Source organism: Oxyura jamaicensis, chromosome 2 (assembly GCF_011077185.1).
Source record: "Oxyura jamaicensis isolate SHBP4307 breed ruddy duck chromosome 2, BPBGC_Ojam_1.0, whole genome shotgun sequence".
Taxonomy (NCBI): Eukaryota; Metazoa; Chordata; class Aves; order Anseriformes; family Anatidae; genus Oxyura; species Oxyura jamaicensis.
The window spans coordinates 45,769,547-45,795,028 of NC_048894.1; the positions used below are offsets into that span (position 1 = coordinate 45,769,547).

At 48.2% G+C, this 25,482-nt stretch overlaps 1 protein-coding gene across 6 annotated transcripts in view; it reads left to right on the forward strand.

Moving 5' to 3' along the window:
• TMEM108 (transmembrane protein 108) overlaps positions 1–24,002 on the forward strand; it is a 155,976-nt gene extending 131,974 nt beyond the window's left edge. For 2 of the 6 annotated variants that reach the window (XM_035317061.1, XM_035317058.1), the window contains 3 exons: positions 11,671–12,783; positions 22,277–22,431; positions 23,661–24,002. In XM_035317061.1, the coding sequence (XP_035172952.1) occupies positions 11,760–12,783; positions 22,277–22,431; positions 23,661–23,783 (1,302 nt within the window). In that variant the 5' untranslated portion in view covers positions 11,671–11,759 and the 3' untranslated portion in view covers positions 23,784–24,002. Of the gene's footprint in view, positions 1–1,394; positions 3,706–11,670; positions 12,784–22,276; positions 22,432–23,660 lie in introns of those variants that run through there. The other 4 variants (XM_035317056.1, XM_035317057.1, XM_035317060.1 and 1 more) reach the window with 3 other exon arrangements.
• Positions 24,003–25,482: the final 1,480 nt, after the last annotated feature.

The following is a 25,482-nucleotide window of genomic DNA, read 5'->3' on the forward strand; positions in this document are numbered from 1 at the left end:
ACATGCTCACATAACGAATCAGTGCAAGGTCCTCATTACAAGCTCTCATTTGAGATCAAACACAGGGATAACCAGGCACTTGGAGGCAATAATGAGTTTGAAGGGGCCATAAGTAATAAATCATCCAAATTACCTTCAGTGAACAGACGAAATGACTGAAATACCTTAAGGGGTTGTAGAAGTTAGTCAGCCTATGCATAACTATAACATCCCTTCTGACTGCAGGATCAACATTTCTGTACCTGCAGCTGGAGAATTGGATCACAGCTTTTGCAAGTAGGGAAATAAATGTCTGCTTCGTTGAAGCACAGGGATCCATGAGCAGGGCTCTCTGTTCTGCCTCCTCAACAGGTTCCGTACAGTGTGTTACAATATTTTAAATCAGACATGGATCAAAGTTACTGGGGAAGACAGATAGGAAGAGGGATAGACAACCTGGTCATATAAACCTCATTTCCTTAGCAAAGACAAGCTAAAAATGACTGTGCTGTAATGAAGGACTATCCTGAGTCTAGAATAAAGGTCCCTGATTGATAGGTTCATTGGTGTAAATTAGTAAGAGCTGGTGGCTCCATCCTGAACAAATTAGGTTTGAAAAAGACATATAATCTGGTGCTGGAATGAAAAACATGTGACTCAGTTACCCAAAACTGCAAAGATTTTGAAAGGAGTCTGGCAGGTCTAAGAGCTATGACTTTTTTTTTTGAAAAAGGAGTGTGCCTGAAGAAGTTGCTCCTGCCACACCACGCTACCAACTACTTTCCAGGCCGGCAGACACCGTGCCTTGTTGGGGTCAGGCGCGGCTAATCGGTACCATGCTGGGTCTTTGAGAGGCAGCAGCTCCTAGTCTCAGCCAAATTAGTGCTCGCCCGCTTACCTGCTCATATGGGAGAGAAAAATGCTTCCTAATGCATTGCCATGGAAAGGCTGCCAGGCCCTGCCCCAGTCCACTCTTCGTGCCACTGAAATGTTGCTCTCTAAGGCTTGTTTTCTGTGTTGAGTAGGAGCTGGTTCTCAACGTCCAAAGTGGGAGGATTTCCTCTCCTGAAAAGCATCACAACACACTGACTGCGTTTAACCTTTTCAGACACCACTTCTACTTCTGCCTTTATCGTCCTAAACGATTCCTCTTTTTGCTTTATGATGATGCCATCTAAAGAGATAGAGGGATATGGGGTGGGATTCATCTCACCCAATTTTCATCATCTGAAAGCTGGACATTGAGATAAAGCTCATCTCCTGTGTGACCTCTTTTGCTAATGGTAAGAGAGGAGTCTCTCCAGGGTACTAGTCAGCCCGTGGCAGCTTAGAGACTTTAGGATGCGGTGAGTGGCCTGCCAGAGCTGTGCTGCCTAAGACATGCAACTTCTGCATACCTGAGGTTCGCACAGTTGTCAGAAACCTTTGTTAAGATGTGTTTGAATCCTCCTTTTTTCCTTTTTATTGCTGCTTGTGAAATGGATACCCTCGCTTGAGTCAGCATCTGTGACATCAACTACATCCTCTCTTTGGCAAGATCCTATTTTAAGCCTTCCATCAGAGGCCACGGCTATTTGTGTCATTGTCAAAACTCTTCAAAAGGTTCGGTGACATTGATGCTAGGTCTCTTAGAAGCCAAAGGTTCTGCAGCAACATAAATAGGATCAGCAGCACTAAGTGCAGGTGGAAGAAAAGCCAGCTGCATATCCTTTCTGTCTCCCTTGGCAACAGCATCCTGCCAACAAAAACTGCTGCCAAGGAAAGGGTGGAAAGGAAGGGATGTGCATTTGCAAAGCTGGGGCTGGACAAGCTTTGTGTGAAGGGGGAGCTGTCAGACTGGGGAACATTTGTGTGCTTTTAAAATTATTTTTGGTTTGTTCCATGTGTTTTTGGACAAGGGAAAGCACGGGGCCTCTGCCCTTGTGAACAGTTTTCATCTGAAATTCCAAACGACGGTCTCTGCAATTTTGAACCATATGTTTCCATCCATGACAGCACACAGGGAAGAAATCTGTGGTGAGTTACTACTTACAGATGTGGCAAATCCTCCAGCAAAGGTTAAAATACGTGGCATGGTTCTCTTGTTACGCCAGCTGCAGCTTCATGCTAAATCATTGTTTCAGCAGCGAGCTCTTAATAAGCCCTGAGTTCCAGAAACTGCTAAACAAGCTGATATTTGTAAGGAGCAATTTTTCCTGTAATGCACTGAGTATCTTTATTTAGAGAAACTTTCAGATTGGAAGCAGGAAGGATGAAAAGTGAACTGCAAATGGCAGGGAGAAAAGGAACATCAGCACAAGAGCACAAAAATGCAAAGCAGATCTAAGATTGTTGTTTGTCTTTGCACATCCTCTGTGAAATGACTGTGGCTGTGAAATCATGGTACGTGTAAATAGGGGTGAAATACTCTTGTGATATAATACACGCACCTGTGTATACATATCCTTCCTCACAGGGACTTTATGCTGCGAAAATCAGCAGTGGGGTCACTGTCTGAGGCCCCGTAGCTGCTACCTCTGCCAAACCTCAAGCCTGTTGTCACAGTGCTGCTCCTTTGTGATCTCCTCACCTGGTATAATGAGAGAGAAGAAGGAACTGGCTTTTCCCTCTAGCAAAGTATTAGGAACAAATTCTGTGAGCAGCCCGTGTAACAAACTACTTGGGCTGTTGCAGCACCCCTGGATATGACAAGGGCTCTGAATCAAAGACGGAGGAGCAGGGATTGTCCCGTGACTCTTAGGGGATTCCCATGCTGCTTTCAAGCAGCCCCCAACTTGTTGCACCCTTAACATTTCCCCCTGCCTCCTGAGGGGTTTGTTGCTGGCTGAAGAGGGCACATTTTTGTGTTCTTGGGCTGTGCGTTCTTCCAGACACCCAGCTGTGCCAGGGAGAAAAAGAGAAACAGAAAAAGAAGCAGCAGAAAAAGAAGAAACAGAAGAAGGGAGGCAGGATTATGGCTTTAAGAAACACAGGATCTGTGGACTTATTTTATAGGTGCAAAGTAGCAACTGCCCATTCATCACCGAGAAATGAAAAAATAGCACAGAGAACATGCATTTTCCTGCCAAAGAAGGAGAAGGAGAGAAGAGCATCCCTATTTCATTCCACATATTTTCCTCTGACAGGATTATTAATACCATTAGAGATAATTGAATGAAGTGGAAAGTCTGGTGGAGGTGCAGAAGCAGGAGGTGGATCTGTAAAATCCATCCCCACACAAAAAGCTAAATGCTGCGCTGGAGGGAGGGCACTCTGCCTTCAAATAGGGAATGAGCAGTCTCACAAGGACGTGCAGCTGGGGTGCTTGTTGCTGTTTTGTTCCCAGAAAACGAGAACTGCCAGCAATCCTCTGGCATCTGAATAGACCCGTGTCAGACAAACTGTATCTGGACTTGATGGGAAACCAAGCTGGAATACCAAGCAGCCCTTCGATCTGCTCCCAGAGAGGGGGACTGGCTCAGTAAGTAATCTTTCCCTGCAGTTGCAAAGGTACTCCATAAAGGAGCGAGCCCTCTCGCTGCACAGCCCTGCAAGACACGCCTGCCTGGGCTGTCTCTGTCCTCATTCCTCCAAACCCATTCCAACAATAACAGCAACTCCTGCCTGCCGCTGCCTCGCTGGGGAGAAGATGTGTTTTTCCTTTCTCTACTGAGTGATGAAGCTTCCAAATCTGTGTGATGTGAGCAGGTGAGGATGTCTGCTGACAAGTCCAAATGATATTTTCAGGTAAGTGATTACCCTGAACAAGCGGCTGGAGTCGTGTTCTTTCTTTTTATTACCGTCCCCTCGGTAATCACTGTTGTCCTAGGTTGTCAGTGAGCCTTTTCAGAAGGATCAACAGCTCGGGTGTCTGTATATATTTATCTGAATAGGGTATCGAAAGCATTGCTAAAGCATCTATTCCCGTATTATCTGTGAGTATCTGGTGCAAGCAGAAAGGAGCTGGGAGCTGCCTGCTCTGTTACTACACGGCAGCGTCCTGTGTGTATCACCCATTGTGGGAATCACGGGAGGACCAGAAATGAATAATGATTTACAGACTCGCTCTCTTGAAATCTAAGTGCATCTTAGGAACAGTAACGGTGCTCTGCAATGTTTGTGTGTTGTTAAAGGGCCGGGACATGCTTGCCACACGAAAACCGTGGCTACCATTAATGTTGTTTCATGGGGAGTGTCAGTGAGTGCTGCTTAATTTGGGTTTATACATGTGATTGCCAAAGCTGTGGCTGTGTTGTGTTGCTGTGAATAGAGCTGTTGCTCTGTGTGTCTTGTTCTCTCCGTTTTATCAAACACCTTGTATTTTGAAGTTGGGGTTGATCACTTGTAAGTTAATACGTGGGAGTTCTGGCTTGACAGACAGTGATAAGCAAAGAGAAATTTTCTATGCAGAGTAACCTACTTTTTCCTTCAGTTCTGCCACCAATCATGGAGATGAAATTTGCTTAACTCTTTGTTTGTACAAAGGCTTCCTCACAGTGTGTGAACATCACATTGCTTTGACAGATTGCAAAGAAAATGGCCATAACAAAAATAATAATACGTACTTTCTCCACAGTTTCCATCTGTTAAAGATCCATTTTGCTCCCTGTAATGTTTTGGGTTTGCTGAGAGCAACACGATAAGTTAATAGCGTCAGGAAGAAACCTTGCTTTGCAACAATAACACTGCTGCTGCTCTGAGCAGGCTTTGCACAACCTTCTCTCGCTATCACTTAGGAAGTCAAGACTGTTTAGGAGCACGGAGAGCCATCGGCATCCTGCACGCTGCCCACGTGCCTCCCAGCCCTGGGTCTGTAGATAATGGGTCCTTTTGTAGAGCAGCTCCCTTTGCTTCCTTTGCCCACGGCAGTCTGAAATAATGACTCCAGCAACAGGGCTCTGCACGAAAAGCTCTTCCTGACTTCTAGAGCAGAAACATTTGCCAAGTACCGCTCGGGGTGGCTCTGTTTGTCTTGCCGCAAGGTCCAAGGTAGCAGAGGCCAGAAGGGGTCAAATGCCAGATTGAGCTCTTCGTGCAAATTCGTTTGCTATAGAAAACGTGAATGTGCAGCTCAAAAGTTTCCACTGTATCTTTGGCAATTAGGGCTTGGTCCAAAGCCCACTGAAGTCAGTGGGAACCTTTCCACGGGCTTCAGATCACAAGTTACATAAGTTTGTGTTGTTTAGCAGCGGTGCTCCGCGGAGGCTGAATGCGTGAGCTGACTCCACAGCCGCACACAAGGTCTGCCATCATGTGGAAAAGCTGCACTCAGAGTGCCCATAAAGCATCCAGTGCAGCACCGGGTGGTATTAACTCCTGCTTGAAGCGAAGACACCAGCTCCTAGCAGGGGCTTTTGATGTCCTGACCTAAAGCAGTCAAAGAATTTGAGCTGCTGGAGCCCGAATTGCTTTGTTTTTCTGATTTGGAGGGACTCGGTTCTGCCTCCTACCTCAAAACAAGAGTGAGAAAGTCCCAAACGATTCTCAAGGGTAGGACTTTGGTTAGAGACTCCCTTCTGATTTCATCATCTGGGAAAGAAAAATATTCCTAACCCCCAACTCTCCAGATACTTGCTGAGGACATCAACTCCAGTCTTTATTAAATAAGTCTGTAAAGGAGCTTCTTCATTTTTCTCACGTGCAAAACCATGGACTCCTCCTGTGAGCATACAAAGGGAAGAAGTGCTGCAGCGAGGTCCTGTTGAGATTTGAACCATTGCACCACGTAGCCAGGAAGGGTTTGTATGGCTAAATGCATACCAGCCCCCTCTGTGTACGCTCTGCTGTGCTTCATCCTTGAGTTAATTCGTGTTGTACTTAACATTCAATTCTTGGTGCAGTATGCAAGAACACGAGATGGCACAGTTCACACCACTGAGACATCGGGTCAATCAACCTTCTCATTAGGGTTGCATGGTTTTAATGTAGTCATAAATTTAGACTCCAAAAGTGGGAATTTGACACGCAGCATTTAAAAGCCAAACCAGTGTGACCCCTTCTGTGCATGAGCTCCTATAACTTAGAAATGGCCCTTTATAAAAAAAAAGCTAATGGTGTGAACTGACCTTTGAAAATATAAGCAATAATTGTTATTTGCCATGGTGTACTTACACTGGTCTGTATTGCCATTATGGCAGCATATAGCAAGGACTGCCAGTTCTTACCCCAGAGGGCTCACGTCCTAGGTAAGGTCAGTCCGAGGAGCCTCAGGCAGCCAAGACTGAAGGACTTTGGCAGAGAGCTTCAGAAATGGACTCCGAACTGGCTGAGAGCATCTGCTATGTACCTTATCATCTGGTATATCATCTCTTTGGCCATGACAACCTCATAGCAACCAAAATGTTTCCGTTCAGTGTTAATCTGCCCGTGGCTAAGCTGAGGCACAGGGGACAATCGGCGCCATACCCCCCATGGTCCTTTTCTCTGTGCAGGCATGCTTGAAGCAGAGCAAGGCTGGGGAGGGAAGAACTCTGAAGGGGTTTCTGTGCTAAATGCCTCCTGTGCCTTAGTAGAGAAATTCAGTCTGTTATTTCCCTAGGTTTAGGCCAAAGCTGTTACACAGGGCCATAGTATCAGGGGCCATAATAAGAGCCCCATTTGGTAAGAACCTGCACACCCTCAAGTGGTACAAAAGTGGGAGCTCTGGGCAACCAGGCCACTGCAAATCCCACCAGCACGTCTTTATGTGGCCCTGCATGGATGATGCAGAGCATCTGAAAACACTGATTCCAACTTTACTTTTGCTTTCCAGTTGGCCGTTGATCAATTATAAAGCCAATTAATTCTACTTAAAAGGGCCAGCAAAGCCCACTGTGAAGTCATTATTACCAGCTGGTTTTCCCTAAATATACAACACCAGCTATTTTTACAATGATCTGCTAAGCTGAATGTTTTTTAAGTAGTTATGGGCACAGATTAGCACTGGTTGTCACTGAAAGAGTTGCTGTGGCCCATTAAACCAGGAAAAAAATAGTCCTAAGGAGCTGTAGCTTATGGGGCAGTGATGGTCCTGCAGAGACTGCTAAAGGGAAGCTAGTGGACAAGCACAGCCTGACTGTCACAGCCTGAGAGAGCCAAATGTCACGGGTATTATTGTTTATTGTCAAATAAACAGCTTAGGACGTAGTATTTCCTTGGAGTAATTATTAGTGCTTTACAAGCTCTCTGAAGGTACCAGCTAAATGTATCTGGCTTCCCGTGCCTGACGTGTGGTGACCTGCCACCACAACAGGCTGCCCCAGAGAGATTATAAATCTTTGTAGCAGCAAGCTTCCCATTTATCAGTATTCAGGTAGAACAGATGGATATTAGGTTCTTAGCCAAAGATCAGGGCTGCTAACCTCAGGGCACAGTATGCAGAAAAGCTGACATCTTCCTTATTACTTAAGAATATCCTGGAGAAAACAACATTAATCCAATAGAGACGTTTTTCTTTGTGTGAGGCATGAGAGACAGTAGCTACGCAAAGACCACCCAAAAATTTTAGCGGGCAGTGCATCAATGTAATCACTGTAATCTCCTATCTCCTAAGATCTGCCAGTGCCCTTTATCGCGTGTGCTCAGAACAGCAGGCCCGAAGTTTTCTGATACATTATCTACACGCACCAAATCCAAAATAAATCTCCATCTTTTCCTCTTTGAATTTGTTCTGTGGCAGCAACTTGTCTTGGCATGAATTATTAGCCATATGGACACTAGAATATCTGCTTTGACCTTGACCTCGGAAAAAGCGCTGCCAAACATGTGAAGATAACTCCTGCCTTTCATTTCCAAGAGTGACACTTCATGAATACAGCGCGGGCTGCTCTCCTGGTTGCGTCTCAATGCACAGAATAGCCTTTTCTCTTTGACTAGGTGTTCTGCTGGGAGCATATTGTCTGTGGCAGGCTAGAAATTGGGAAGCGATATTCCAGATGATCACGTATTTGGCAGACAGTTATTTCAGAAATAAAACTGTGAGCTAATTTTAGCATCCGGCATTGGAAAGTGCATTGCTTTCAAGTGGCTCTTGCTACGCTATCATGTCAGTGTTCAGATCTTCTGGGTGCTCTGCAAAGAGGCTGCTGGGGGCAGGATGAGGTGAGTGTTGTTGGTTGCAGAGCTCTGTTCTGGTTCAGAAGTGATGGTTAGTGATCAAAGCATGGCACGCACCTGGTAAGACAGAATCACAGAATCACAGAATTTCTAGGTTGGAAGAGACCTCAAGATCATCGAGTCCAACCTCTAACCTAACACTAACAGCCCCCACTAAACCATATCCCTAAGCTCTACATCTAAACGTCTTTTGAAGACTTCCAGGGATGGTGACTCCACCACCTCCCTGGGCAGCCTGTTCCAATGCCTCACAACCCTTTCAGTAAAGAAGCTCTTCCTAACATCTGACCTAAAACTCCCCTGGCGCAACTTTAGCCCATTCCCCCTCGTCCTGTCACCAGGCACGTGGGAGAACAGGCCAACCCCCACCTCTCTACAGCCTCCTTTAAGGTATCTGTAGAGAGCGATAAGGTCGCCCCTGAGCCTCCTCTTCTCCAGGCTGAATAAGCCCAGCTCCTTCAGCCGCTCCTCGTAGGACTTGTTCTCCAGGCCCCTCACCAGCTTCGTCGCCCTTCTTTGGACCCGCTCAAGCACCTCGATGTCCTTCTTGTAGCGAGGGGCCCAAAACTGAACACAGTACTCGAGGTACGGCCTCACCAGAGCCGAGTACAGGGGGACGATCACCTCCCTAGCCCTGCTGGTCACACTATTTCTGATACAAGCCAGGATGCCGTTGGCCTTCTTGGCCACCTGAGCACACTGCTGGCTCATATTCAGCCAACTGTCCACTATCACTCCCAGGTCCTTCTCCGCCTGGCAGCTCTCCAACCACTCATCTCCCAGCCTGTAGCTCTGCTTGGGATTATTACGCCCCAGGTGCAGGACCCGGCACTTGGCCTTGTTAAACTTCATGCAGTTGACCCCAGCCCATCGGTGCAGCCTCTCCAGATCCTCCTGCAGAGCCTTCCTACCCTCGAGCAGATCGACACTCGCACCTAACTTGGTGTCATCTGCAAACTTACTGAGGGTGCACTCAATGCCCTCGTCCAGATCATTGATGAAGATGTTAAAGAGGACCAGCCCCAGCACCGAGCCCTGGGGGACGCCGCTAGTGACTGGCCTCCAACTGGACTTGACTCCATTTACCACAACTCTCTGGGCCCGGCTATCCAGCCAGTTTCTAACCCAACGAAGCGTGCGCCAGTCCAAGCCAAGAGCAGCCAGTTTCTTGAGGAGAATGCTGTGGGAGACGGTGTCAAAAGCCTTGCTGAAGTCAAGGTAGACCACATCCACAGCCTTTCCCTCGTCCACCCAGCGCGACACTTTGTCATAGAAGGAGATCAGGTTCGTCAAGCAGGACCTGCCTTCCATAAACCCATGCTGACTGGGCCTGATCGCCTGCTTGCCCTTCAAGTGCCGCATGATGACTCCCAAGAGGATCTGCTCCATGAGCTTCCCTGGTACTGAGGTCAAACTGACAGGCCTGTAGTTCCCCGGGTCAGCCCTCCGGCCCTTCTTGTAGATGGGCGTCACATTCGCTAGCCGCCAGTCAGCTGGGACCTCCCCCGATAGCCAGGACTGCTGATAAATGATGGATAGTGGCTTGGCCAGCTCCTCTGCCAGTTCTCTCAGTACCCTTGGGTGGATCCCATCCGGCCCCATCGACTTGTGCACATCCAAGTGCCGTAGCAGGTCACCAACCAGTTCTTTGTGGATGGTGAGGGCCACATCCTGCTCCCCATCCCCTTCCACCAGCTCAGGGTACTGGGAATCCAGAGAACAACCGGTATTGCCGCTAAAGACTGAGGCAAAGAAGGCATTGAGCACCTCCGCCTTTTCCTCATCTCTTGTAACTAAGTTTCCCCCTGCATCCAGTAAAGGATGGAGATTCTCCTTTGTCCTCCTTTTTGTGTTGATGTATTTATAAAAGCGTTTTTTGTTATCTTTAACGGCAGTAGCCAGATTGAGCTCTAGATGAGCTTTGGCCCTCCTAATTTTGTCCCTGCACAGCCTCGCTACATCCTTATAGTCCTCCCTAGTGGCCTGCCCACTTTTCCAAAGATTATAAACCCTCTTTTTTCTCCTAAGCTCAAGCCACAGTTCTCTGTTCAGCCAGGCTGGTCTTCTTCCCCGCTGGCTCATCTTTGGGCACATGGGAACAGACCGCTCCTGCGCCATTAGGATTTGCCTCTTGAAGAGCGCCCAGCCTTCCTGGACCCCTCTGCCCTTCAGACAGATAAAATAAGACAGACAAATAAGTACTGCTCCTTTGGTGAGTTGCTGCTACGTGTATTGGGTTGGAAGAAACATGCTTCATGGCACTTGCCTCTGGCCAACATGCAGCGGAGCCTTAGGACCTGCTGGGCACCTAACCACAAAGGTTGTCCCATCCCAGCCACCGCTTTTCTGCTGGTGCCCAGCATAGTTGTTCCCAGGGAGGGCAGAAAGAAGTGGCATAGCAGCAGTCACAGAGAAAGCCTGATGGGGGAGAAGGGGGAGAAGACTGCGACAACATCTTTCACCTTGAGACCGTGGGCTGAAATTGACACCAGCACCGTGCTGATGGTGCCATCTGATGACGCTCCCTGGCCTGTGCAAAACGGACTCATCCCGCGTGCTTCCTAGTGGGCAGAGGTCCGCACTGCACTCGGCAGCATCAGCCCATGGAGATGGTGACGTGTGATTGATGTGCTACCTGCAGGTCACACCAACTCGGGGCACATCAGCCCCGCATCCTGGGGAGGCATATGCTGTTGCAGCTGCCCACGTCCATTAGCTGGACTATGAATAAATGTAAGAATTGATGTTCCCAGCGGTGTGAGTGTGGCACCTCATGAAATGATGTACAATACAGAGAGAGGAGGGAGGCAAACCTCATGGGATCAAATCCCACAGCACGTATAAGCACAAAACGGGACCCAAACCAACATTTGTACATGTGTGAAGGGGCAGTTGTGTTAGATGGAGTTAGAGCCTTAAAAAATCTTTTTAAAATGACTGTGATAGCTACATTTTCTTGTTCATTTTTAACATTTGTGGATTTTCCCCATCTCATACTCTGAATAAGAGGCTAGATACTCCAAAGTCACTAAGTAAAGGATGCATCATGAGCTAGGAAGTCCCCTCATGAAACATCCCTTCTTGACCTAATTTTCCCTAGGGCTAAGCAGCTGCTCTCTCAAAAGCAGATTGCTTAATGGCATTCAAGACTGGAGGCAGCCAAATTTAGGGTTTTGCAGCCAGAAGAACGACCAGACTAAGGTTCCCCATCACGATATGGCCATTCATCTGGAGGCCTCCTGGCCAAAACAAAAATGAAAACATCTTTTGTTTCTACCACTGAAGAGTAGGAGGCTTTGTAGCTCTGCCGGGGAATCACCTGCAGCTGTCTATGATGCTTTAAAATATCCTCACTGCAAGCTCCTTCACCGCAGAGATTCCCTGCAGCTCTCCCGTTCCCACGGCTGCAGGGCTGCTGCAGCCCCCCCCCAGATCCTCTTTTCTCTTCCTGATTTCCCAGAGGCACTGACTCCTCTGTTGTGGAGTGTGGGAAAGGTGCTCCTTCCTGCCAGGCATGCAAACCTCCTCGGCCGGGGAGAGCAGAGCAAACAAGCACACAGCCCTCCATCGGCTCATCCCTGCCGCTGCCTGACCCTCTCTCTCTGTTCCTTCCTCCAGGTGTTCTACTGATCTTGGCACTGACAGAAGAGCTGGTGTTTTCTGTTCAGGTACTGTCTCCCACTGTATCCTCCTCTCAGGGCCTCCTGATGGACACTACCACTGTCACAGCCATGGGAACGACGCCTGGCCACAAGGACCGCCACGCGGCAGAGCCCGCTCCCACCTCGGCTCGCGCCGTTCCCCATCCCGTCGGCCTGGCGGGGAGCAATGCTTCTGCTGGCCAGGAGCCTGCGAGCGGCCCTCACGTCGGCGAAAAGGAAACGTATCACTTGTACAACCAGAGCGCTTTGTACTCGGGACAGACTCGCCCCAAGGGGAAAATATTCCAGATTTTCAAAGGCAACTTTACAGAGTCTTCAGAGCCTTACCTAAAGACCACCCTGCACACTCCCTTCCCTACCCTGAGGAGCCCTTTCACAGACCATCCATTTCAGTCCCAGACTGCAACCTCCAGCGATCCCAATGGCACGGGGCTGGCCAGAACTACACCCTCAGACCCTTCTCCTCACCCCAGTACCTCGGGAAGCTTTAGGAAAGCAGAGCGAGGGAAGGGGGCCGAGCGAGTTGTGCAGAAAGCAGATTTTGCCACCACAACTGCTGGACCGTCCACTGATCCCGAAGCAGTGTCGGTGCCTTTTAAACCCACCCGCTATGGTGTATGGGATATGCTGAGCAAAAACAACTCTTGGGTAACCTTGAATCTCAGTACAAACGTCCCCTTGTTTGCTGGCCCTGGAACTGCAGCAGCAGCAGCGGGTCACTCGGTTCAGACCAGCTTTGATGTCAACATCTCCTCCCCGGCAGTGGGAGACCCCAAGGGCAGCACCCCAACACAGCAGGGCCTGGTGACGGACACCACCTTGCTGGGCAGTGCTCTCTCCACGGTGCCCGCCACAAGGTTGTCCAGCTCCATGTCCACTGCTGGCTCCACCGCCACTGGAAACTTCCTCAACAGACTGGTTCCTGCCGGGACCTGGAAACCTGGGGTGCAAGGAAATATTTCCCATGTCACTGAGGGGGACAAGCCCCAGCACAGAGCAACCATCTGCCTCAGCAAGATGGACATTGCCTGGATCATTCTGGCTATCAGCGTACCTATATCCTCATGTTGTAAGTTAACTGCTGCTTTATTTTTCTTTCTTTCTCACATTCCTTAAAATTCAAGTTTCGGCCCATGATTCAAGGTCTAGGTGGAGAGCTGACAGTGCCAGGGCAGCTCGAGACGGATGAGAAGCAATCACTACACAGGTAACACATGTGCTGAACAAAGTGCTTGGGAAGAGCAGCTCCAAATGCGGGTCTATAATGTTCACGCTCAAAGCATACTTTCTCTGTTGCTATTAGAAATCACTTAGTCTTCCGGGGCTCTATTTGAGGGTATATGGCAAAGGCTGAGCAACTCTAAAAGGCAAAGCAGCTTTACTTCAAAATGTTTAAGCTGTGACCAAAAATTGTGCAAGTCTTTAATCTAGTGACTGCTATATTTTGCCCTGGAATTGGATTTTAAAAGCCCACTGCTAACCCAAAAGATTAATGATAATTATAATGACTAAGACCATAGGGAACAACAATTTTACCAGTGCAATAAAATATTTCATTGAAGGCGGTTTGTGAGCCATCAGATTTTAAAGTCACATCATTCTGATAACCAATTTGCTATTTTCCTCCATTTTAATTCTGAGTCTGGCTTGGCAGCTGCCTAGGGAGCAAGAAGAGTTTGCAGTCTTGGCTTCCAGACCTGCAGGACCAGCACCAGCTGGGGTTCCAGAGCTGGCTTAGGGTCTCATCATTTGACTCAGTTGCATAAAAACATGATTGCATAATGTGGATGCTGGTGTGTCCCCTGCTTAGCTGGGCTGTATCAGCAAGGTAGGGCAATATATTCTCTGCCATTTCACTCTATGGAGCCAAGGAGAAGCCACTCGGTGTGTTATGGGATGTGATTATGCTGATCTGTTGGGAGTGAAACAAAAACATAAACATTTCACAGCCTTTGCTGCCTGTGGAAAAGTGAAAGGGTATCAGCCAGCAATACTGAATATTAATCCCATGATTTACAGCTGCGAGCTGTGCTGAAAACAAGGTTAGATGTGTTGACTGAGACAGTCTTACACAGAGCATACTGCTGCCCAACGGGGCCGTACTGCTCTTCCCTGCCTTCTCCGAGGCTCACCTATGTGATCCTGCCTCTCTGTGCCTTGTCTTCACCTGGTACCTCCCTGAGCCACTTTCAGATCGCTGAAGTGGCCAAAAATACTTTGCTCTCTGTGCACATAGTGGGCTGAATCAGCTCCCCACAGGGTCAGGTGAGCACAAGATCTGGAGAAGGTGAAGCTGCAGGGATACACGCCTGGAAAGGGAGCAGGACCAATCCTCTTGGCAGCTGAAAATTACTGGACTGGCTCAGCATATCTGTTAGGCTTGTGCCTCTGGGACCACCAGTCCTGCCATTGCCAACGTGGTTAAAACCACTAGCGAAAACAAAGCTTGAATCTAAAAGACTGACAATATAAAAAACAAAGTGATTGTCCTTTCCCAAAGTACGAGCGTGCTTGTGTACTTCTGTAAAAGATGGAGAGGAAAATCTGGGATATAGTGAGCACAACATGACAATAAGAAGCAATATTTGCTGATCTGATGAAGAGTGCCTTGTCTATCCATCACTAGAAATATAGGACCAAATAAATTCTTCCCAGCATTACCTTTGAAGACGGTATTGAGACAGAAAGCCAATCTGGGTAGAATGCCTCCAAATACAAAATGCACAATATAATACCATGCAACACAAGCAGAATAGCCATAACCAGTGTGTAAACCGGTGTGTGCCCCTATTTGCATTATACCATATATGAGCTAATAACTAATGATAGGTATTATTCATAGTAATAATAATAAAAAGAGTCTGTTGGCAGAACTTCTAACCCACTGTTCGTTGTACGGTGGGTGTTCACACTTCTCTTACCCCGTGTGCCACAGCAGTATGTGTTCCTATGGCTGTGCCTACCCTGTTTCTTGTATTTCTAAACCGTAGTTAAAAACGGGGAATTGTTGTCGCCTGTACCAGCTCTGACAACGCAGCCAAGTGTTTCCCTGATCCAGCCATTTAAGCCCTGCCCTCAGCCCCCCACGAGCTGCACACCGCAGCCGTGAGCCCCGCGTCCCGAAGGCCCGGCTGTGTGCGCGCTGTGCGGTGGCCAAGGGGACTGCCGCCACCTCCAGGGCAAAGGCACTCGCAGCTGAAGGCAGAAGGCAAATCAATCGCTGGTCCCTGCTGCTCTGCGGGCAGCGATGCTAGCAGGGGGATGAAGAGCACAGCCCTTTGGATTTCATTTCGTCTGCCAGGGATGGGAGTGTTTTCATCGGGTTCTCACAGCCGTGGTGAGCGTGGGCTGAGGAAACACTGTCTGCTCCTGCCTTGGGATGCTGCAGGGTGGAGGTAACCAGGGCATTGAGACTTGGCCCCATGCTGTTGAATACTTGAGCTGCATTAGGAGGGAACAAGCCACAGAAAAGATCACTGAGGTCTCCTTTTGGGGAGGTTATTGCTGCCCTGGGGGAGCAGGACCCCCCTGGAGGCTGTCCTGGAGCTGCTGGCACGCTGAAGGAAGCTGGCCAGACCCCTGCAGGGACAGACCCCTGGAGGGGGACAGCAAGCCCTGAGCTGTGTGCTGAGAGACCTGTGAGAAAGGACGAGCCCCCTGCACTGGAGGAGAGGCAGTCCTTAGGCAGGGGAATTACCAGTGCACCCATGAGAGAAGGGGAAGGAGGTGTGAGGAGGCAGCCAGAGCCCGCACTGGCTTCAGAGCCACAGGAATCTAATTAACTCAGCTCCCTCCCCCTGTTAATGAGGAGTGCCCCTGAGCCAGCCCACAGACATCCTGGCTGCTTCTAGAACCTGTGCAGAGCTGCGCAGATGCCAGCACATCTCTCTTCTGCCAGGAGTCACAGTATCACAGAACCATAAAATCATCTATGGAAAGACAGAAAAGACCTTCATGATCACCAAGTCCAAACCTCAGCCTGACCTACTGAGTCCCACCACTAAACCATGTCCCTTAGTGCCACATCCACACGTCTCTTAAGTACCTGCAGGGATGGGGACTCCACCACTTCCCTGGGCAGCCTGTTCCAATGCCTGACCGTGCTCTCCATGAAGAAATTCTTCCTGATGTACAATGTAAACCTCCCCTGGTGCAACTTGAGACCATTTCCTCACATCCTTGTGCCTTTCCCCAAAAGGGGCCAAAGTGGTTATAATCCCTCCCCTGCAACAGGGTGGCGACAAGGCTGGAAAACCCTTCCTTGCCAGGGTGCTTCTGGGCACAGCTCAGCTCCTGCTGCCCAAAATCCTTGGAAAGGAACACGCACCTCAGCACCACGCTGAGGACTGGCAGCCCCTGCCAGCCGTGCTGGTGGCATGGCTCGGTGGCTGGAGCGTAGCCTGGAGACCTGCGCCTCAGGAGCTCACCTGCTGAAATGAGAGATGGGATTTAGCTTCCCAGTCCTCATAGTACTTATTTTTTAGGGATGCGTAAGTTTCTGAGTCCCACTGAAAAGCTCTTCAAATTCTAGCCAGAAAAGTAGTGCTTTGAATAGGAACACACAAGCTACATCGGCTGTGTGAATCTGGGGAAATCATCTCACCTTTTGGTACCGCAGTTTCACAGTATGAATAATGGGGAAAATGTGGCTTACTCCACTTGAGGGCTGCAAAAATGAAGGATTCTGTATCATTTAGTCCCCAGAAAAGCCAAGTAGTATATATCACTGATACCAGTATCTTCTGCATGTCACAGCTCCGGTTGTTTTTGCTGCATTCTTCAGGCAGCCTTGAACATTTTTCTGTGTGCACACACCTGTGTTGCACACCTGGCTGCCACGCAGAACAACACACAATATGAACTCATTGTAAAACTCACAGGCCCGATCCTTGGGCTCCCGGTACTTACAGCTCCGTAGTTACAGACACGACAAAACGTTGAAGAACAGAAACTTGCAAATCAGAAGCGCAGAAGTGAATTCGTTCAGGCAGTTCTGCTGACGTGAGAAAACACGAGGGGAAGGCTGAGCCGCAGAGGGAAACGTCAGCAGAACTCAAAGAATAGATGAAGAACTGCCTCGGACCTACCCCTGCTCAGCTCACATTTCATGCGCTGGGACACTCTCCAAAATCATCTCACCCACTTTCTCAGTCACAAAACCTGCAGATGTTTGCCTCCTGGGCTGCAGAGAGAGCGATCCCAGGCCCTGAGTCTCATCCCCAGGGCTGAACTCAGACAGAGCTTGAGAAGAGCCTCCTGTCTCCAGGTGGAAGCAGCTGTGGTTGGTAACAAACCCCGTCATGATACCTGCAACACAGCTAAGGCTGTACTGCTACAGGCAGCCCAAGTGACAGACACGCTCTTACAGTGGTGCTTAATGATGGGCAAATAAGATACACAGCCTCAGTAAATGAGAAAAAATGAAAGAAAAATGGATGAACCTCTATTTTAGCCTTTAAGGCAAGGGTTGTCTGGAAACAGTGTTCATTTTATGATCTACAGGCACAGGGAGAAATAAATTAACATCCTGCAGCCTGAATGTTTCCTGACTTTTAACTTCCAGCATTCAATTGTGTTTTATGTGGGAGCTGGAGAGTGAGTGCAGCTTATAGCTCTATAAGAATGGTAATATATTTAAGTGAGATGAAAGAATAGACAGAAGACTATCAGATAACTGTAGGGAGTTGGTGTGATCTCATCACACTGCCTTTATGAGGCCAGTATTGAATATGGTGTATAATCCTGGTGGTTTATGTTTAAAAAAAAAAAAAAATGAGGAAGGAGCCATGTGAATGATTCTAGAGCTGAGAAATTCAGTGTAACTCCACTTGTGTAAGTATGTGGTCCAAGAAAAGGTTGAATCCCACATTTAATTTCTGATGGTGGAGTGGAGGCTTTTAATAAAACAAAAAAGGCAAGAGGAAATTGAGGAAGCGGGGCTGAAGCTGGAGGTTTTCAGCACACAAGCGAAATGTAAACATGTCCCCATGATGGGTATTAAATATTGAACAAACTTCCTGGGAATGCAACGGAAATCCAGTCACTCCAAGTCCTTAAACCGAGCTGGATGTTTTCCTGTGTCATCCGCTGACATAGAGCTCCTGGGCAGGGGACCAAAGTTACCAGGTGTAGCTCTGTGTGTGCAGCTGTTGGGCAGCTGAGAGACGCTTCCACCAGCCTAGAGAACTATAAATGCGTGAGAATCCTGTGTCTCTGTGATGGTTTCACTCGGGTGGGTGACCGAGCTCCACCACAACCGCTCTCTCACTCCCCCTCCTCAAAGAGGAACAGGGAGAAAATACGACGAAAGGGGCTCAAGGGTTGAGATAAGGACAAGGAGATCGCGCAGTAATTATTGTGACGGGCAAAACAGACTCAGCATAGGGAGATAGTAAGATTTATTGCCTATTACGAACGAGCTAGAGAAGTGAGAAACAAAAGAAAGAAACCAAAAGCACCTTCCCCCCCATCCACCCTCTTCCACCTCCTCCCCCCGAGCGGCGCAGGGGAACGGGGGAATGGGGGTTATGGTCAGTCTATAGAAATTCTTCTCTGCCGCTCCTTCTTGGTCACTCTCGTCCCCTGTGCTGTGGGGTCCCACCCACGGGATGCAGTCCTTGCTAAACTGATCCAGCGTGGGCTTCCCACAGGCAGCAGCTCTTCAAGAACTGCTCCAGATATGGGTCCGTACCACGGGGCCCATCCCTCGGGAGCAAACTGCTCCAACCTGGGTCCCCCACAGGCAGCAGCTCCTGCCAGGTCACCTGCTCCTGCGTGGTCTCCTCTCCACGGGCTGCAGGTCCAGCCCGGAATCTGCTCCGGCAGGGGTCTTCCACAGGCCGCAGTCTCCGTCGGTGCAGGGCCACCTGCTCCACCGTGGTCTCCTCCACGGGCTGCAGCATGGAACCCTGCTCCACCGTGGTACTCCATGGGCTGCAGGGGGACAGCCTGCTTCACCATGGTCCTCACCACAGGCCGCAGGGGACTTCTGCTCCGGCGCCTGGAGCACCTCTCCCCCTCCTTCTTCACTGACCTTGGCGCCTGCAAGGCTGTTCCTCACTCCTCTCACTCTCCCAGCTGCTGTGTGGCGCAGCGTTTTTTTTCCCTGTCTTAAATATGCTCTCACAGAGGTGCAAACACCATCACTTATTGGCTCAGTTCTGGTCAGCAGTGGGGCCCTTACCAAACATGGGGCAGCTTCTAGATCCTTCTCACAGAAGCCACCCCTATGGCCCCCTGCTACCAAAACCTTGTCACATAAACCCACTACAGTCTCCTGTTTGTGGTATGTATTGTGTCCCGTTTCAGAGGTGGGGGATCAGATAATGCTCATGTGATTTGCCTGAGGGCCAGAAAGAAGCCGGTGTTGGAGCTGGAGCACACCGGCAGCTCTCAGTCCCTGAATGTGCACGTTGACATTTCTCTCTCCAGAACAGCAGCAGGTCAATGGTTACGTATTCAAAATGCTTCTGTACAAAATTCCGGATGTTTCCTACTAGCACAGGGAGCTTTAAGCTGACCCAGGGACATCACCAAAGTGCCCTTCTCATGGCACTTGGTATTATTAACTGCAAAATGGAGCAGCCGCAGCAAAAAGTCAGTTTAGCTTGCCTGACTCCCAGAAAGGAGCTGGGTGAGTGTTGGAAAATGAGAGAAGAGTTAGCCTTTTTTCTGGCCAAAGGGCTGTCCCTCTTTGCAACAAAGGTGGTGCTGCAGCAGTGAGCAACAGCACTTTCTCAGCCTTACAAGGGCATCACATAACCTAACAGGGAAGATACAAGGGGCATTGCAGCCAGCCTTGCTCTGTTCTGCTCTGTTGCTCTTGTTAGTGCCATTGCACCCTTCCAAATCATCTCTGCCCTCTGTGTGTTATCCACGTTAACATGTCCTAGCTGACCATCACATCTGTCTGTGTGGAACGAGGTTTTCTGTAACAGACATAATACTATCCACGGGAGTGAACAGATACCAAGATTGTAAGTATAGCTGTACCCTATTCCTAGTATTGTTCTGGGAGCAAGAGCTTCTATTGTTAGCTACATCAACTTCAATAAATTAGCCCCAAGAAGGTTAGTTAATATGAAATGAAGAGGAATGCCCCCTTTCCAGCTCTTCTGTCCTCTCTATCCCTCTTAAATCAGGTCTCTGCTTTGAATTGAGGCAGCTTAGGCAGGCAGCCTTCTGCTAAAATATGTTATATTCGCAGAAACTCAGGAACTCATTTTCCACAGTCTTTCATCCGTTTGCTCATTTGTGTGCTAAGGTTGGAGGCCAAGAGCCTAATTAAGGGAGGGAACATTACTGTTATATGGCCAACCTATCTTCACGCAGCAAGGACATCTCCTGCTGGAAGAAGCAGAGATCTCCCTCAACTTAGTGTCAGGCTTTGCAGCTCCTAAAACCCAAATCCGACACTTCCCTGTCAGCAGCCACATTTTATAAGCTGAAAAACCTCGGGCTTTCAAAATATTTGCACTGAGGTAGAGTTGGCTTTCCTGGGGCCGTCGTCTCCTCAGGCAACTTCAGAAACGCCGTGCGCCTCAGGGAGCACTTGTTGCTGGAGCACCAGTAAGCTCAAAGGTTTGCTGGCTCTACCCATGCTCATCAGCAGTGGGAGAACTAAATATAAGTCCGGCTTTACTTGCTAATCTTAACGAGCCTTCAGGCTTGGCTGGGACATGGCACGGCCTCCTGGGCTCAAGCAAAGCAAGGGGCGAAGACGCAGCCCTCCGCTGGCAGAGCGGGCCAGCAAATTACAGCCCTGGCAGTCGGGTTATTGGTGTTGAAGCAAGGTGAGTCTAAAACTGGATAATAGAAAGTTTGATAATGGCTGGCTTTTTTATTTTATTTTAATGCGCAGGAGTTTTTTTCCATTAGTTTCATAAGACGATTTATAGCATAAGCTCACCTTTCCCTTTGAATGAGACATAAACTGCCTAACTCAAACCCATTACAATTTTTTCTTAGGAGCTTTTTCTTTTGTTTTAAATAGAGCTCTAGCCTTGCACTTTCGTATTGCCATTTTATGTGAGTAGATGGGTTAAGAAATTAGATCCATGGCATCTGGGTAGCTGCAATGTTTGTCAAGACATACAAAGTGGCTTTGACCTCTCTGCAGTCTTTTCTTTCTTCTAGGCTGTAATTCTAATAAATAATTTTGGCTTAACTGAGAAAATAATATATTTTCCTGCTTCATGAATATTTTCTCTCTTCTGTCATGAGGGGTTTCGAAATTATAGAGTGAATTTACAGCAGGGCATTCCCTATTTCACAGGTACAAATCAAAGTAAGTACGTACCCGGCTACCTGTCTGTCTGTATAGATTAGACAGATTACAAGCACAAATATTCGGTTAATTCCACAGATAGAAAATAAGCACATGGATCTTATGCATTACTCCTCTGAATAAACCCTTGTATGCACCTCAAGTACTGCCTGAGCAAGGAAGGGAGCAGTATGTTTGTTACAACGAGTTTGCCTAGCTTTCATAAAATCACCAAGATTACAAATCTGAGTTGCAACAGAGATGACTAAACTGAAAGCAATTCCAGAAAATAACATTCCAGCATCTTTGTGTTCAGCCCGCCTGCTGGGGGAGCGTTCTTCCAGCATCACTGCCGCCGGCCGTACCCATGGCCTTAAGGCCAGACGGATAGTTATAGCAACAAGTTTCATTCTGGTCACTTAGTTTTGCTCGATTGCTCTACCTTAAGCTCGAATATTTCAACTTGAAGAAACTTAAATCTGCTCCACAGAGAAGAAAAGAAGCCAGGCTCAGACATCACCAATGCCCAGGCAAGTGTAGGGAACAGATGATGCTGCATTTGTCTTATCGAAAGATGCCACATTCCGTTGTGGCTGATGTAGGCAGGCAGGAAAACCCCAGTTCTGGTTGAGTTGGGTCATTACTGCCCTGGAAATGTAAGCTACACAAGAGAGGTGTCGGGGTGGATCCTCCACCCCTCCTTAGTCACCGTCTCTTCCCACTCAGGATCCCTTCTGTTCCCATAGCTGGTCTCTGACGTTTTGGAGCATGGCCACAAAGTACCCAGAAGCCAAGTTATGAATGTGAGGTGACAGGGGCAGCCTAGTGCTGGGATTTGAGCCTAGAGCGTGTCTCTCACTGCCCACTTGCTAATGTACTCATGATTGCAGTGTCCGAATATGCCAGAAGCAGAAAAGATCTGCATAGAGGCATCCTTTGCAGCCCTTGTGGAGTATCCTCTGTCCTAGAGGGTCTATAAATCCCCAGCAAGGTGTTAAAATGCCTTCAGTTACAACACCAGAGCTTTTTCATTAGCCAGGCAGCCACATTATGCAGACTATAGAGTCGCATCAAAAAGAAAGAAAAAACTGCCAAGCCTCAAGTCTCATCTGCTTGGGGCAGGTTCTGATTTAATTGTGTGGTTTCTTTTAGATGGGAGCTGGATCTAACTGAGGGCAAATTGTGTGAATGAAGGTCACCAGCTTTCTCCTTAAATAACTTAAATACCAAATCCCCATTACTGAGGAGTCCTTACTACATGGAAATAACCAATTTTATGGCATGTTTCTATTGACAGCAGTTCTGCTGACAGTCTGCTGCATGAGGAGGAAGAAAAAGACATCTAACCCAGAAAACAATCTGAGCTATTGGAATAATGCTATTACCATGGACTACTTCAACAGGCATGCTGTAGAGTTACCGAGAGAGATCCAGTCCCTGGAGACATCAGAGGTACCTCACTTGCATAATTAGTGCCTGAAAACTGTCACTGAAGCCATGCTGGGAGAAGGGGAGAGGAAGTGGTATTAATAAAGCCTTAAAATTCCTACACATATTCAGGGAAACTGTTTTTTGAAAAGCCTCTTCCACCCTCCAACAAGTGTATTATGAGATTAATAATAATAAATAATAATAAGTAAGCCCATAGTTTCTCATATAGCAGGTCAGGGGTGAGTGCTCCCAGTACGTAAGCAATCAAAAACACCAGCATATGGGAGCGTGCAGTGCTGGTGTGTGCCATCAGCCTCTACTGAAGAGATCTGGCAGGTTCAGGGGTACTGTTCGCATATGGGAAGGTTATCCTACTGATAGAAATATAGCTGCCCTCAGAGATGGAGGGGAATAATTTAGCTTAGTTCAAAAGTTTTTAAAACCTAGAACCAGTGGAGAATTTGGGCTTATGTTAAAGTGATTTTCCAGAGATCAGGTGACTGACTAATTCATCTCATTAAATTAAAAAAAAAAAAAAAGTGTTCAGAAAGGAATCTCTGAGATGTGCCTCGATGAGCACTCACAATTGCTTCATTAGCTCCACTTTCCTGGCAATTGTGTTGCTCAAGCTAAAAGGAGGATCCCGGTCTGGACTTACCATGAGCTGCTTTCACGTGACAGGACTATGCACATTGTCTCCAAAAGCCGCCGTGTCAGTCCGCTAAAACTGATCTGAACGTTACTGAGCTGGGACATGCTCAGGTAGCTTGGAACCATATGTTTGGTTTTCTTAAAAAAGAAGCTGAAAATGCATCTTTCATGAGTCGAGCCCAGCTGACAGAAAACTGTTACAATATGTCATGAAAGTGAAAAAAAAAAGAAATGTTAAAGCTCAAATTCTGCTATGGGACCTAAGGTTTGGTGTGTCTGATTCTGGGTGCCCATACTGAGAAAAAAAATCATCCTGATTATCAGCGGAATTGAGGATTATCGGAGAAAAGAGGATTATCAGAGCTGTGAGCAGTTATCTTCCCTCACGGCTCCTGCTGCCTGAAGAAGGGCCAAACCAGTTCGCTGACGTTAGCTCCCAGCAGCTGGGGCCCCCGAAATTCAGGCACTTTCTGAGGGATGGGACCAAATGCCCGAGTGACAAAAGTAGTCCCTTTCTCACGTGCCGTCACAGAGCAGTGGACTGTCGGGAGGGTGAGGGGATATGGAGCACTCACGCTGCTGCTCTGCCTTTCTCCTAGGACCACCTCTCCGAGCCGCGCTCCCCCGCCAACGGCGACTACCGCGACAGCGGGATGGTCCTGGTGAACCCCTTCTGTCAGGAAACGCTATTTGTAGGACATGAGCAAGTCTCTGAAATATGACCCCGCAGCTGCCCTCGTGTTGCAGTTTCATCTCTACTGTCTCCAAATTATAAATAAATATATATATTATAAATATAACCTTTGTGTAACCCTGAATTACAAGAAATGTTTTCAGCTTTTCTTTTTTTCCCTCAAATTGTCAACCCCTTTTTTATAAGTGTGGTAAAACTTTACAGAACAAACTGTGGCTTTATAAAATAAAGGTATTTCTAAGCAAAACACCTGTCAGATGGACTATTTTTTTTCCCTGTCATTTTTTTTCCTGTCATTTCCTGTCATTTCCCTGTCATTTACAATCCGTTGCTAAACCTACTTGGTCTGGAAGAATATCGGTCAGTTTGGGTGAAGGCCACAAGGTTTTGGTACGGCATCCTGCAGTGGCTTTGGAGTGAAGAAGGCACATGCAGTGTCCCCTTCACAGGAACAGAAATCTCCTTTAAATTGATCAGAAATCTTGACACCTGAATGTGGTGGCTTTGACCCCATGTCCATTTCCGTGCTGTTTTATTCATCTTCGATGCTGCCAGCACCACTGAATCACAGTTCCTTACCCCCTCTCCTCTCTGAGATTCCCTTCGTCCCTCAGAGATGCAAACACAGTGTTTCAGAGGAAAGTGTTTCAGTCCTACCCAGCTAAGCTCTAGATTGCATGCTGTAATAGTAGTGCGGAAATTGGAGGGGTGAATGAAGTTTAAATGATGGCTTAAAAACAGGCTGTTACAAGCAGGGAGCAACACGGAACATGGAATGATTGCTAAATCGATGTTCTCTCTTCGAGCAACCCAGAACTGTTACCGCGGGACCAATTTTCAGCTTTCCTCCTCAGATTGCCTCTCTTGTATTGTTCAGCAAGTGAAATGGCCTCTGTCCTTGGAGGTCTCAGCCTTGTGCTTCCCACCTCTGGCCATCAGTCATTGCATTTTCTGCCGTCGCTGCTGACTTCATCAGGGCTATGAGACAGCGGGGAGTGCTCCGGCTGACTGCTTTGCACCACCAACCACTCAGGTTAGCGGTGGCTTGCATAAAAGGGATGCTTGGGCAAGACGGGGTTAGCAGAGCATTGAGGTGAGCCCCGTCTGGCAACAGGGAAGGGAATTAGAGCGGTGGCACATCTGGCCCAGCTGTTCCCACCTGCCAGCAGGGTCCCGGTGGCTGTGGTTACCCAGAGCAAGCTGACAACTTTGCTAACTGGTGCTGGAATCGCACCAAGACACAGCTCCCCTGGGATCGGGGAGCCACAGAAGCATCTTCTCCCCTCCTTTCTCCTCATCCCACACATGCATTTCTGTGCTGACGCGCAGATGTGAACGTGGGCCACAGGCTGCCCAAAATGAGAAAATTGAAGCACGATAGTGGCTCTTCTAGATGTTGGATTTTCAGAGAGTAATTCACTGCTTCCCTCAGAGGTGGCTGGGGTAGGCAGTCAGACGGGGCTATACACGGACACAGATGGGCACTTTGGGAATACGTGGGATAGCTGCTACGCAGCCTGCTCTCTGTGATCCTCGTGATCCAATACTAAATGGCCTCCTGGAAACTGCTGGTGGACGACAGTAAAAGCTTCCTCAGCTTCTTGCCAAGAGTGAAAGCAATCATACGAGGGCCTTCATCTTCAGCTCCTGCGTGTTTTGGCAGGGAGGTGTAAAGGAAGAACAGGGTGGCAGAGAACCAAACCCCATTCTTTGCAAAAACATCGGCA